The sequence below is a fragment of the Oncorhynchus nerka genome, linkage group LG8 (assembly GCF_034236695.1).
Source record: "Oncorhynchus nerka isolate Pitt River linkage group LG8, Oner_Uvic_2.0, whole genome shotgun sequence".
In the NCBI taxonomy this organism is placed as follows: domain Eukaryota; kingdom Metazoa; phylum Chordata; class Actinopteri; order Salmoniformes; family Salmonidae; genus Oncorhynchus; species Oncorhynchus nerka.
Window position 1 is genome coordinate 44,126,254 of NC_088403.1, and position 13,427 is coordinate 44,139,680.

Consider the following 13,427-nt stretch of genomic DNA (forward strand, 5'->3'; position numbering starts at 1 on the left):
ACAGACAGACAGACAGACAGACAGACAGACAGACAGAAGGACACTGTAGATAGATAGATAGATAGATAGATAGATAGATAGATAGATAGATAGTAGATCAAGTGACTGAATGACTGACCTGGGCCACAGTGCGTTGGTATCTCTCAAGGGTCTGAGACCACAGGTCCAGGAGAGCTCCACCACCCAGCTCCAAGGCTAAGGCACGGGCGTCCTGAAAACGAGATGGCGGAATGGGAGGGAGGGAGGAGAGGGGGGTGGAGGGGGAGGGTGAGGTAGAGGAGATGACGTCGCACCACTGGTTGGCCTGGAGGGGTGTAGAGAGGTAGAGAAAGGTTGGGAGAGGAGAGAGGGGAAGGGTATAAAAAAAGAAATAAGGGTTAGTTGACAGTGTCATAAATGTGTTTGTTGCTGTTACTGTATACTTGTTTGAATTGTGGGTATTTCAGTGTGTGTGTGTGTGTGTGTGTGTGTCATGTGTGCTGTGACAGAGCGTGTCATGCTTGTGTCTGTGTCTACACTATGTGTCATGTACGTGTGTGTACTGTGTATGTATGTACATGTCACAGGAGGTTGGTAGCACCTTAATTGGGGAGGACGGGCTCATGGTAATGACTGGAGCGGAATCAGTGGAATGGTATTCAAACACATGGTTTCCAGGTGTTTGATGCCATTCCATATGCTCCGTTCTGTATTATGTGTGTTTAACCCGGTTAGTGTGGACAGTTGTCTCTGTGTGATTACCTGGGTCAGTGTGGACAGTAGTCTCTGTGTGATTACCTGGGTCAGTGTGGACAGTAGTCTCTGTGTGTCTCCCTTGGTCAGTGTGGACCGTAGTCTGTGTGTTTACCCCGGTTAGTGTGGACAGTTGTCTCTGTGTGATTACCTGGGTCAGTGTGGACAGTAGTCTCTGTCTGTCTCCCTTGGTCAGTGTGGACCGTAGTCTGTGTGTTTACCCCGGTTAGTGTGGACAGTAGTCTCTGTGTGATTACCTGGGTCAGTGTGGACAGTAGTCTCTGTGTGATTACCTGGGTCAGTGTGGACAGTAGTCTCTGTGTGATTACCTGGGTCAGTGTGGACAGTAGACTCTGTGTGATTACCTGGGTCAGTGTGGACAGTAGTCTCTGTCTGTCTCCCTTGGTCAGTGTGGACCATAGTCTGTGTGTTTACCCCGGTCAGTGTGGACAGTTGTCTCTGTGTGTTTACCTCGGTCAGTGTGGACAGTAGTCTCTGTGTGTTGTCCAGTGTTGTCCAGCAGTCAGACAGACAGTGAGACATGTCTCTGAGTCTCTCTCTGACCGGGGGTACCCTGACCTGCACCTCTATCAGTCCCCCCCAGTCCAGCTCAGACCAGCTCTCCAGATCTCCAAGGACCGCCAGGGTCTCAGTGTGCAGCTCCTATGCACACCCACACCCACACACACGCACACACACACACAATATACAGATGAGGAACATATACAGTATATTATACAGAAACACGTGCACATCCACACAAACTCACACATGGTACACACACGCACACACTCACGTTGGCCGACTCTCTGAAAGTCTTGAACTTCTGCTGTTTGAGGGAGAGCCTGCTGAGAGAGATGGGAGGCTCCCTGTAGTCTTCCAACTGATCCTGGATCTGCTCTATCTCCCTCTCGCACTGATAAGAGAGAGGTCGAGAGGGATGGGAGAGGAGGGAGGGATGGAGGGACATGGGGGTGGGCGGGTGAGTAAAAGTAGAACGGGCGACAAAATAACAGACATTTGAAATACCATTAGTATCCAATTGTAACAGTCTGTTTTCTCTGAACAACCTTTTCAAAGAGATAGCTATTTAACTGCCGCTCCACACTGTACTATTACAACATTATAGTGTTCGTTCTGTGCTTCCCTCTCGCTCTCCTACCTTTTCCAGCTTGTCCACCATGGTAGCCAATCGTCCGAGGGCTTCCAGATCACTGCCCCTCTGATTGGACACCTGGACGAGGCGGTGGAGGGAATCATCCACGCTGTCATAGAGGTTAGAGGTCGCAGCCAGAGCAGCTCTGAAGGCGCAAAGAGTTCAAAGGTCATATAGAATATGATGATATAGGGTTGAATCCTAACTTCCACTTAAGTCGCATATTCACTTAGTCTCCCATTGACATCAATGCATGACTAAGTGAAAATGTGTAAGTTAGGATTCGCCCAAAAACAATAGATACCCATAGACTTCCAGTCATTGTGCTAACACTAGTTAGCATTGGCTTTGAAATATACCTCTAACTTAATTCATACTGGACACAGAGACATAAAAATGGCATTCAAGAGTTAATCTGACTCCGGGGAAGTAGATACAGGGGATCATTGCTAAAATCCTGAAGTATCCCTTTAATAAAAGAGATAGCAGATTGAGAAGTATTACACTAGGAAACGCTTTCAAAAAACATATCTCATACGTTATATCTATGATAGGATAATCTATTTGAACTGCATTATCATTTGGATACACTGATGGGATAGGGTAGATAGGGGTACCTGCAGTCTGGGGACCGCTTTGCCAGTCCTGATGTGCCATTGGCCAGCCCTGCCAACCAGGCCCCACCCTTGCGCTGCAGCTCAGTCAGCCGTTGATCGACTAGGATGCTCGTCATCAGCTGTCTGTGTTTTTCCACACTTAGAGGAACAGTCTGGAAAATAGTTTAAAAAAACACTGAGGTTAACCTTGTGTTGTGTTGTACAGCCAGATGGTTCACACACAGAAAGTATGTTACATTTACTCAAAAGGTCTTACATTTTTTCAAAAGCTCCTCAAGTTTACTCAACAGTTCCATTCAGTTCCTCAGTTATTACCTCTAGTATTTCACCCCATAACACCTCACTGACTTGTGTTGGTACCATCTTAAACAACATAGATGTGGTGATACAGTAATACATGTATCCTACCTTGATACAGTCTGGTAGTGGTGCTGTGTCCATAGACTGCAGTGCATCCTCCAACAGAGAGAGTGCGCTCTCACAACACTCAGTTAGACTCTCCACACTCTAACAGCAGAAACGGGACAAGAGTAACGTAGTATAGTTTAGTCTATAGTTTAAACTGCACCCTATTCCCTACATAGTGCACTACTATGGACCAGAGCACTACTTTTGACAAGGACCCATCCATCGAGTTCTGGTCCATAGTAGTGCACTACATAGGGAATATGGTGCCATTTGGGACACAGATATATTAGCTTATATTGCACATGACATAGAAGGGCTTGATGGTGAAAACGTGACCATTGATACTGCTGATTTCATAACTTTAAAGCTGCAATATGTAACTTTTTGGGCGACCCGACAAAATCACATAGAAATGTGAGTTATAAATCTGCCATTGTCATTGAAAGCAGGTCTAAGAAGCGGTAGATCTGTTCTATGTGTGCTATTTGTATGCTTCCCGTTTTATGCGTCTTTTACTTTCGCTTTTGTACACCAGCTTCAAACAACTGAAAATACAATATTTTGGGTTATTGAAAATACATTTCACAGAGGTTTAGATGGTAAAATAATTCTCTACACTAAACATGGATTGTTTTGCCACTTAAACTGAAATAGGCGAACTATTCGAAATTTTAGCAACCAGGAAATGGCGGAGCGATTTCTGCACATTGCACCTTTAATATCCACAGGACAGAAATCGTAAGCATTTAAAGAAATGACATTGTTTGTGAGTTAACTTTTTCATTCAAGTCAAATGCCATGGCTAACATACGTGAGTGTGTGCGCTCGTGCGTCCAGCACTCAGAATGTCAAGTTTAGCACAGAATGCCAAGACTTATAGTCATAAAGTGCAGCCTATTCAATTTGAAATAAGTGAGAATAGACAAATCAGTCTCATATTCAAAATGCCAATAGCGGCGTATTGATTTAGCTGCATGTGGAATCTGAATTGATTTGAGAAAGAATAGGCTGCACTTTATGACTATAATTCTTGACATTCAAATTTGACATTCTGAGTGCTAGACATGCTGGGAACAGACTTTTCTCTCTCTCTTTCCCTGCCTTCCCTCTCCCCTCTTCCCCTCTCTCTCCCTCCCTCCCTCCATCCATACCTTCCCATCCCCATCCCATCCTCTCTCTCTCACTCCCCCCTCTCACCAGTCTGAAGGCCAGCCAATCATAGCAGCAGTGTTTGTAGTCTCATTCCATCTCTCTCTCCTTCCTCTACCTTAACTCCATTCCTCCCTCCCTCCCGCCATCTCTCACCAGTCTGAAGGCCAGCCAGTCAGAGTGGCAATGTTTGTAGTCTCCGTCCATCTCCAGGGGCAGCTGCTGCCTGTCTATATACTGCTGTAGGACCCCTGTCCCTCGCACCGTGTGCACCTACACAGGACACAGAGAAAAGAACATCAGATTCTGGGAAGGAAGTGATAAAGGGTCAGAATCTAGAAGACCGTTCACACTACTGAACCAAACGGAACCAAGCCAAATCAAGCTGTATTGAGCTGGTCTGGTTACGCATTGACCATAGTGGCTGGAACTGCGATGAAAAAGACCATGTGAAAAGAAAATATTTGAGCCAGTCAAGTTTGGGTTGGCGCAGTGGTTTGAAAAAGGTACAATTCAATAAATATTACTACTTCATTTTTTTGGTGCTTTTGTTTTGTTTTGCCTTGTCATTTTTGTTGTTGTTGGGGGGGGTTAGACCTCAATATTCACATTATTTTACACAGTTTATACCATGTGTACCTGCAGGCTGCCACTCAAGAAAATAAACAAATAAATACAAACAAAAAGAGGTGGGCCTACACCTCCAACTACCCATCCCATTCCCCCCTGCCCAACATGTCTCCGTCCAACCCCCCGCATCTACCCCTTCCCACCCCGCCTAGCAACACAGGCTGGTTGGGTTCCCCTCGAGAGATAGAACCTCCCAGGAGCTTTGGTCTCTGATAAAGCATGTAAGATATGTAATAGATGACAGAGGTTATCTGAGAATAATCCTTTTTTAACTTCTTGGTGACAGGGGGGCAGTATTGAGTAGCTTGGATGAATAAGGTGCCCAGAGTAAACTGCCTGCTACTCTGTCCCAGATGCTAATATATGCATATTATTAGTAGTATTGGATAGAAAACACTCTGAAGTTTCTAAAACGGTTTGAATGATGTCTGTGAGTATAACAGAACTCATATGGCAGGCGAAAACCTGAGAAGAAATCCAACCAGGAAGTGGGAAATCTGAGGTGTGTAGTTCTTCAACTCTTTGCCATTCCAATATACAGTGTAAATGGGGTCATATTGCACTTCCTAAGGCTTCCGCTAGATGTCAACAGTCTTTAGAACTTTGTTTGAGGCTTGAGAGGGGATTGAGCCAGGTGTCTGGCAGAGTGCCACAGGCTCTGACGCGCGTTCACGAGAGAGTTAGCTCTCGTTCCATTGCTTTTCTACAGACATAGGAATTCTCCGGTTGGAATATTATTGAAGATTTATGTTAAAAACATCCTAAAGATTGACTCTATACTTAGTTTGACAAGTTTCTACGGGCTGTAACTGAACTTTTTTAACTTTTCGTCCGACGTTCGGCTGGACCTGAACGCACGTTTGGATTTGTTTACAATTGATGTGCTAATGTGATTAGAAACAAGAACGTTTCCCAGGACATAGACATGTCTTACATGGGCAGAAAGCTTAAATTCTTGTTAATCTAACTGTACTGTCCAATTTACAGTAGCTATTACACTGAAACAATACCATGCTATTGTTTGAGGATAGTCCACAACAACAAAAAACTTTTATTACGGCAAATGGTTTGATACAAGGTAAATAATGTTAATGTTAAAGCTAATTTTCCATCATGTATGACCTTTCTGGGAGTTTATTACCATATAACTTTTGTATGTTCTCTATAGTTATGTACTTGAAAATGTATCAATTGACCAATTCGGCACATTTGGGCAGACTTGATACAAAATTTCGGATGTATTGCAATGCTTCACTGGATCAGTCTGAAACTTTGCACACACACTGCTGCCACCTAGTGGCCAAAATCTCAATTGTGCCTAAACTACAATATTATATTATGGCCTTTCTCTTGCCTTTCAAAGATGATGGAACAAAAAATAAATAAAAAAACACGTTTTTTTTGTTTGTATTATCTTTTACCAGATCTGATGTGTTATATTCGCCTACATTAATTTCACATTTCCAAAAACTTCAACGTGTTTCCTTTCAAATGCTATAAATAATATGCATATCCTTGCTTCAGGTCCTGAGCTACAGGTAGTTAGATTTGGGTATGTCATTTTCAGTGAAAATTTAAAATAAAGGTCTGATAGAGGAGTAGATAATAGTACAAAATTGATTTGGAAGAATGTTTTGTGCCTGTTTGAATAGAAAGTGTACTCTTTTGCTTTAGGGTTTAGGGCTCGCCAGGCATCAATGAGGTTGTAATCAGAGTTGTATGTTGAATGTTGTACTGCCTGTGGATTGTAGTTGTTCTTATTAGATGTATCCCGCATGTCCAGAATGGCATTCATGTCTGTCCCAATAACAAGTTGGAATTCAGTTAATTCGATCAATATGCTGTTCAGAGAATCAAAAAATGTAGGATGATATGATTCTGGAGCACACAGAATAATAAAGGCAATTTTCTTTCCACTATGGATACAGTTAAGGAAAGTGATTCTGTCTTCTTGGTCTTTGCCTTTACTAAGGATGATGATTTCGAGTTTGTTATGTATCATTATGATTACACCCTTAGTTTTTGGGGGGCTGCCAAAATAGCTTTCAGTTTGTACAAATGCGACTCATTTCAGGAAACTAGACATATGTCGCACATCACTACTTCACAGGAGAGGCATTTGAACGTAAACATATTTTTCTATCAAAATGTGTTTTTTTTTGCCAGGAATATGTCAACTTTCATGTGCCTTAATATCAAACTTGTATTCCATCCATGAATATGAATAAAATTGTTAAATTACGAGCCTAGTTTTTTTGTTATTGGCCTGAATTTAGCAGGCGCCATCGACAGATGAGTTGGAAAAAGTGATGGGCTACTTTCTGCACATTCCACGGTCAGTGTGACCCGGAGTGACTTGACACAACGCTTGCCAAACAAGATGAGGCTACAAACAAAACAGAGTTAAATGGTTCCAGTCTGCTGTGAAGTGTTTATCCATGTATATGGGTAAGAGTTTAGCTACATTTTCAGATTTTGTCAAAAATGTGATTTTCCCGCACTGCCTTTTAAGCGGAATGTTGGAGGTTTCCGTTAGCGGAACCTGTGTCCTAGACAGGTTAAAGCGTACTGTTAATTAGCTTGCTGGCTCGCTAGCTAATGTTACGTGTATGATCTGTGTAGTAATATTATTTGAATCAGAAACTCATTTGCATTGCTAGTTATAGCCTAATGTTAGCAAGCTACTGTAACATTGAACCTGGTTTGTAAGCTTTAGCTACCTGCAGATTCATACTACAGCTATGACAATGTTTGTATTGGTAAAAGTATGAGTTGGGATTATACCGGTTCATTGTTTAGCTAGCTAGCTACCTAGCTAGCTACATGTCTAAACAAAAAGACTCCACTTCGGCCGGATTATTACATGACCCATCACATTAGCCAGGTGTGTCTGGGGGTGATTACGGCCATCTACTGTATTTCATGAACATGTGTACATGTCTAGACAATAGTTTCCCATCCACTCAGCTAGATGTGGCTGGGGGGTGGTTATAGCATTTCCTTCACATGACCCATCAATTTAGACAAGTGTGTCAGGTAAGCATCATCTAATAGTTATCAAATATTTTTACCTGGACACTTTCTGTTTTTGAAAAAACTACTATGCAAGTAACCAATTCAGTGTACCTTTCATACCTTCTGTATCCTGTGCATAAACTTAGCCCCACCCATCTCTTTAATGATTACGGCTTAAGATGGTGTGAACGATGCTGAATGGGTGTGTAGACAAAGACAAGCTCTCCAGTAGGTGTACCAAAACATTCGAGGGCCATTGTCTCAGAAGTGGGGTTACAATTTGATTCACTTTCAAAGCAGAATTTCTTTCCAATTGTTCCTCAACTGCAGTCTCTACTTTTATCCAATGTAAAAAACACTATTTCAAATGTTGCTACATAAGACCGAGGCGGTCCATCACAAAGGTTCCCTATTCCATGTGTGTACTTTTGGTGCAGGTGTGTTGGAGCATTGCTTCTGTATGTCAATATGGTTTCTAGCTAGAATATCAAGACGGCTGAAACACTTGATAGACATATTAAGGCCTTTCAAATTCCATGAGAGGATAGCTAGTGTTGCCATAGTTTTTCTAAAATGTAATTGTTATCTTTAGTGTTGATAAGCCCATGGATGTAAAATAGTTTCATAGTCCACAGCAACAATTGCCACTGAAGGGACGAGTAGGGAGGATGTAGGATAGTCCATTTTATAAAAACATATGACATCATTTTCTATTAAAGTGACACGGGTCAAATGGAGTGATAATCAAATCAAATCAAATTTGATTGGTCACTTAAACTTATTTAGCCAATGTTATTGTGGGTGTAGCGAATTTCTTGTGTTGATGAGACACGAGAGAAGTGTGTGTGTGTGTGTGTGTGTGTGTGTAGTCACCTCTACTCCTTCTAGACTGTGTGTAGATGACTCCTGGTGCTGCTCCTCCACCAGAATGAGGACAGAGCCAAGACCTCCCGGGACCACAGCCTGGAACGCACGCACACACACGCACACACAGACGTACAAACACACATTAGAGACGCCCTCTCAACATAAACACATGTCTACATATAAACACATACAGTACATGTATAAACACTCTTAGCACTTCAACATTTAACTCTTTCTCACCTGTAATTGTTTCAGTGCAGCGAGGCAGAGAGCGGAGGGAGGAGATTGTCTACTGTCTACTATTACTGTTAGGCCTCGCTCTTTCGCAGAAGAGCTGATTGAGGGAGGAAGAGATAGGGGAAGAGGTGAAGGCGGAATAAAATGAAACACCTAACTTCGAGTTTCAGTTTCTGTCAAAAACAACTATAAAAACCACTATATAAAGTGTCATAGCTAGCTCAAATCAAAATCAGGTGAAATAAAATTATTTGTCACATGCTTTGTAAACCACAATTGTTGACCAAAAGTGAAATGCTTGCTTATGTGCCCTTCTCAATAATGCATAAAACATTTTTTAATTTGAATAAATACACTATATAGAGAAGCTGCCAGTAGTGCTATGAGTGTTACGCTATAAAGGGTCCCCCAGACGAGACTGTGATATGGACAGTTTGCCATAGTGACAGAATATTACCGGGTGATCCTGTGATAACAGGCCAAGACACGGCCCATCTCGTCCGCACGGCAACCGTCCTCTGGGAGGTGCGTTTCAGTGACAACCACAGCCCGTCCCAGCCTGTCCACCGTACCTACAGACAGAGAGAGGGTGGGAGGAGGGGGTAGAGAGAGAGAGAATAAGAGAGAGAAAGAGAGAGAGAGAGAGGGGATGAAAGTGGATAATTGCAAGAGTGTTGAAGGGTGGATAAGTATGAATAAAAGGAAAGTAAGGGTAAAGGGATGGAAGGATAGTAAATGAGATGGATATAAAAGATGACCCACCTGTCAACATCAGCTTTCCTGATTGGAGGAGTTCTGTGTCCAATTCCCTTAGGAGAGGAGGGGCTTTAGGTGATAGGCCATTTGATAGGTCAGGAGATGTCTCTGCCCCTAACTCCTCTGTAGAGTGGTTAGATAAGGATGTGCCTGATTGGCTAGTAGTTGTGTCAGGTGAGACTTCTGATTGGACAACCTGGTTTTCTGTTGGTAAAAGCAAGAATAGGCATGAGAATAATGTATTCTAGCCATATACTTTTTATCCAATTGACATAACAACTTATCAAAAAGAAGCTAAAAACCTAACCTGTATTGCTTTCCCCAATCTCAGCTTTTTCTCGTCCTTCATTGACTGGTGTGACCTCTTTATCCGCCCCCTCAGGCTGCTGTGTTGCCTCTGATAGGTTGGTTGTAGTGATTGGCAGGTTGGTTGTCGAGGAGATGGCGGGACCACGCTGAGGTGTTTTACTTGGTGGTTTGGAACCGGCCTGGTCTCGAGTCTTCTGGTTGCCACGACATCCACTTTTAGCCTTCCCCTTTCCCCCTCTCCCTTTCCTCTTCCTCCTGAGAGAGAAGATACAGTGATGTCATACAGGGATGTAATACTGAGTGTGCAGTTAATAGTTATGGTTGAATCCTACAGATGTAGGATCTTAATTTGATCACCCTGTTGCTGGAGAACTTTCCTGCAATGTAAAACTTGTAGTGTAATTGAGGTTCTAAAAAAATATAATCCTATTAATTACAGTCCACATAATAATTCACATTAATTTAGTAGTGTACAAATGATTTACAATGATATTATAATTATAAATAATTTGTACACTACTAAATGACAGCAAGAAGCCCAAAACGAAATAGTATTTGATAAAAACATCAACATTTTAAACCTTGATTATATTGGGATACGATCACATACGTTTCTATATTTATGTGTGGGAATACATGATAACATATTTCCTAAATTAAAATCACTTGGAGCTGATTTCCTGGTGATTTTACAGTATTTTATGTCCAACAACGAAAATCACCTGTATTAGACCGTAAGTGTACTATATCCGTATGTGAAGGAATTGTACCTGCACACAAAACGGTATTACATTCAGTGCTTAATTTGAGCCAGATCCTGCCGGAACAGGAACTGGGGTCTCTCAATTTTTCACTGTTTCATTCCGGAACCCATTGGCCAGGATGCGGTACCTCTCGTGGCATGAAAAATGATTTTCTCTGTTTGAATTGTAAAAATTCTAATAAAATAAATCAGAGTTAATTCAAGTTGCCTTCTCTGTAATTCTCCTGCTTACTAAAAACATGTATTTCCTTACAGAATCTTAGCAGCAGGAAAGATGTTGGAGGTTTTGCAGCACCCCTGATAAATTGAAATAAATAAAATAATACACCAGGAGTAGGCCTATAATTTAGCCACAGAGGATCAATAGCATATTTTTTTTATGGCCTAGCTGTGGATTGTGTGTAGCCCAATCAAAGGCCTACAGCCAGGAACACGTGGCAAATCTGTCAGTGAACAGCATGCAGCCAAAACAAGATTTCAAATACAATCACGGGAAACCCAGGTTGGAAAGCAAATGGATTCTGCTAAAAAGAGAAGACTAATCTGTCTGTAGCAGTGAAGGCTCCTCAGAGGACAAAGGGAAGGACCATCCTCCTCAGTGAATTTAAGATTTAAAAAAACATTTTAAACATTTAAAAAGTTATAATTTTTAGATAAAACTATGCTAAATATATTCACATCACCAAATAATTTATTAAAACATACTGTTTTGCAATAAAGGTCTACAGTAGCCTCAACAGCACTCTCTGGGGAAGCACCATGGTGTAGCCAGAGGACAGCTCGTTTCCGTCCTCCTCTGGGTACATTGACTTCAATACAAAACCTAGGAGGCTCATTATTCTCGTCCCCTTACATAGACTTACACAGTAATTATGACAACTTCCTGATGATGTCCTCAAACCTATCAGAGCTCTTGAAGCATTAACTGACATGATGTCCACCCAATCAAAGGATAAAATAATACATCTAGTACTGAAAGCATTAGCTACAACTAGATAGCACCGCAACGGATAACAAGTGGTGAGTAGTTGACTTAAAGAGAGAGAAAGACAAAAGTTGAACAGTTTTGAACAAATTAATTTATTCAAAAATGGAGAAGCAAGAGAGAGAGAGAGAGAGAGAGAATGCAGCTAGCTAGTTTAGCCTACTCAAACAGAGAGTGATGCTATGTTAGCTAGCTGGCTATGGCTAACCAACATTGGAACTCTTCCAAGTCAAGGTAAGCTTTGGTTTGATTAATTTATTGCCAACGGGGCTTGCCGGTGATACTGCTTGCTGTGCACTGTACTGCATGATTTTAGTGGGGACTAACGCGTTAGCTCTAGAAGCTATGTCGACTATGACGTTAGCAAATATGGTGACAACGATGTACAGTTGAAGTCGGAAGTTTATATACACTTAGGTTGGAGTCATTAAAACTAGTTTTTCAACCACTCCACAAATGTATTGTTAACAAACTACAGTTTTGGCAAGTCGGTTAGGACATCTAATTTGTGCATGACACAAGTCATTTTTCAAACAATTGTTTACAGACAGATTATTTCACTTATAATTCACTGTATTACAATTCCAGTGGGTCAGAAGTTTACATACACTAAGTTGACTGTGCCTTAAACAACTTGGAAAATTCCAGAAAATTATGTCATGGCTTTAGAAGCTTCTGATAGGCTAATTGACATCATTTGAGTCAATTGGAGGTGTACATGTGGATGTACTTCAAGGCCTACCTTCAAACTCAGTGCCTCTTCGCTTGACATCATGGGAAAATCAAAAGAAATCAGTCAAGACCTCAGAAAAAAATGTAGACCTCCACAAGTCTGGTTCACCCTTGGGAGCAATTTCCAAACGCCTGAAGGTACCACGTTCATCTGTACAAACAATAGTACGCAAGTATAAACACCATGGGACCACGAAGCCGTCATACCGCTCAGGAAGGAGGCGATTTCTGTCTCCTAGAGATGAAAGTACTTTGGTGCAAAAAGTGCAAATCAATCCCAGAACAACAGCAAAGGACCGTGTGAAGATGCTGGAGGAAACAGGTACAAAAGTATCTATATCCACAGCAAAACAAGTCCTATATCGACATAACCTGAAAGGCCGCTCAGCAAGGAAGAAGCCACTGCTCCTAAACCACCATAAAAAAATCAGACTACAGTTTGCAACTGCACATGGGGACAAAGATCATACTTTTTGGAGAAATGTCCTTTGGTCTGATGAAACAACAATATAGAACTGGCCAGAATGACCATCGTTATGTTTGGTGGAAAAAGAGGTTGGCTTTCAAGCCGAAGAACACCATCCCAACCATGAAGCACGGGGTGGCAGCATCATGTTGTGGGGGTACTTTGCTGCAGGAGGGATTAGTGCACTTCACAAAATAGATGGCTTCATGAGGAACGAAAATGATGTGGATAAATTGAAGCAACATCTCAAGACATCAATCAGGAAGTTAAAGCTTGGTCGCAAATGGGTCTTCCAAATGGACATTGACCCCAAGCATACTTCCAAAATTGTGGCAAAATGGCTTAAGTACAACAAAGTCAAGGTATTGGAGTGGCCATCACAAAGCCCTGACCTCAATTCCATAAAACATTTGTGGGCAGAACTGAAAAATCGTGTGGGAGCAAGGAGGCCTACAAACCTGACTCAGTTACACCAGCTCTGTCAGGAGGAATGGGCCAAAATTCACCCAACTTATTGTGGGAAGCTTGTGGAAGGCCCGAAAGGTTTGACCATAGTTACACAATTTAAAGGCAATGCTGCCAAATACTAATTGATTGTATGTAAA

The 13,427-nt window shown here is 41.9% G+C and overlaps 1 protein-coding gene across 2 annotated transcripts in view; it reads right to left on the reverse strand.

The window, feature by feature from the left end:
• The window catches only part of arhgef40 (Rho guanine nucleotide exchange factor (GEF) 40), a 37,415-nt gene that overhangs the window by 6,363 nt on the left and 17,625 nt on the right, over positions 1-13,427 (reverse strand). For both annotated transcript variants that reach the window (XM_029666514.2, XM_029666513.2), the window contains exons 6-17: positions 9,875-10,131; positions 9,574-9,771; positions 9,269-9,383; positions 8,815-8,908; positions 8,581-8,670; positions 4,219-4,335; positions 2,914-3,012; positions 2,506-2,657; positions 1,895-2,033; positions 1,529-1,648; positions 1,204-1,395; positions 119-304 (exon numbers count right to left, since the gene is read on the reverse strand). In XM_029666514.2, coding sequence (XP_029522374.2) covers positions 119-304; positions 1,204-1,395; positions 1,529-1,648; positions 1,895-2,033; positions 2,506-2,657; positions 2,914-3,012; positions 4,219-4,335; positions 8,581-8,670; positions 8,815-8,908; positions 9,269-9,383; positions 9,574-9,771; positions 9,875-10,131 — 1,759 coding nt within the window. The remainder of the gene's footprint in view (positions 1-118; positions 305-1,203; positions 1,396-1,528; positions 1,649-1,894; positions 2,034-2,505; positions 2,658-2,913; positions 3,013-4,218; positions 4,336-8,580; positions 8,671-8,814; positions 8,909-9,268; positions 9,384-9,573; positions 9,772-9,874; positions 10,132-13,427) is intronic.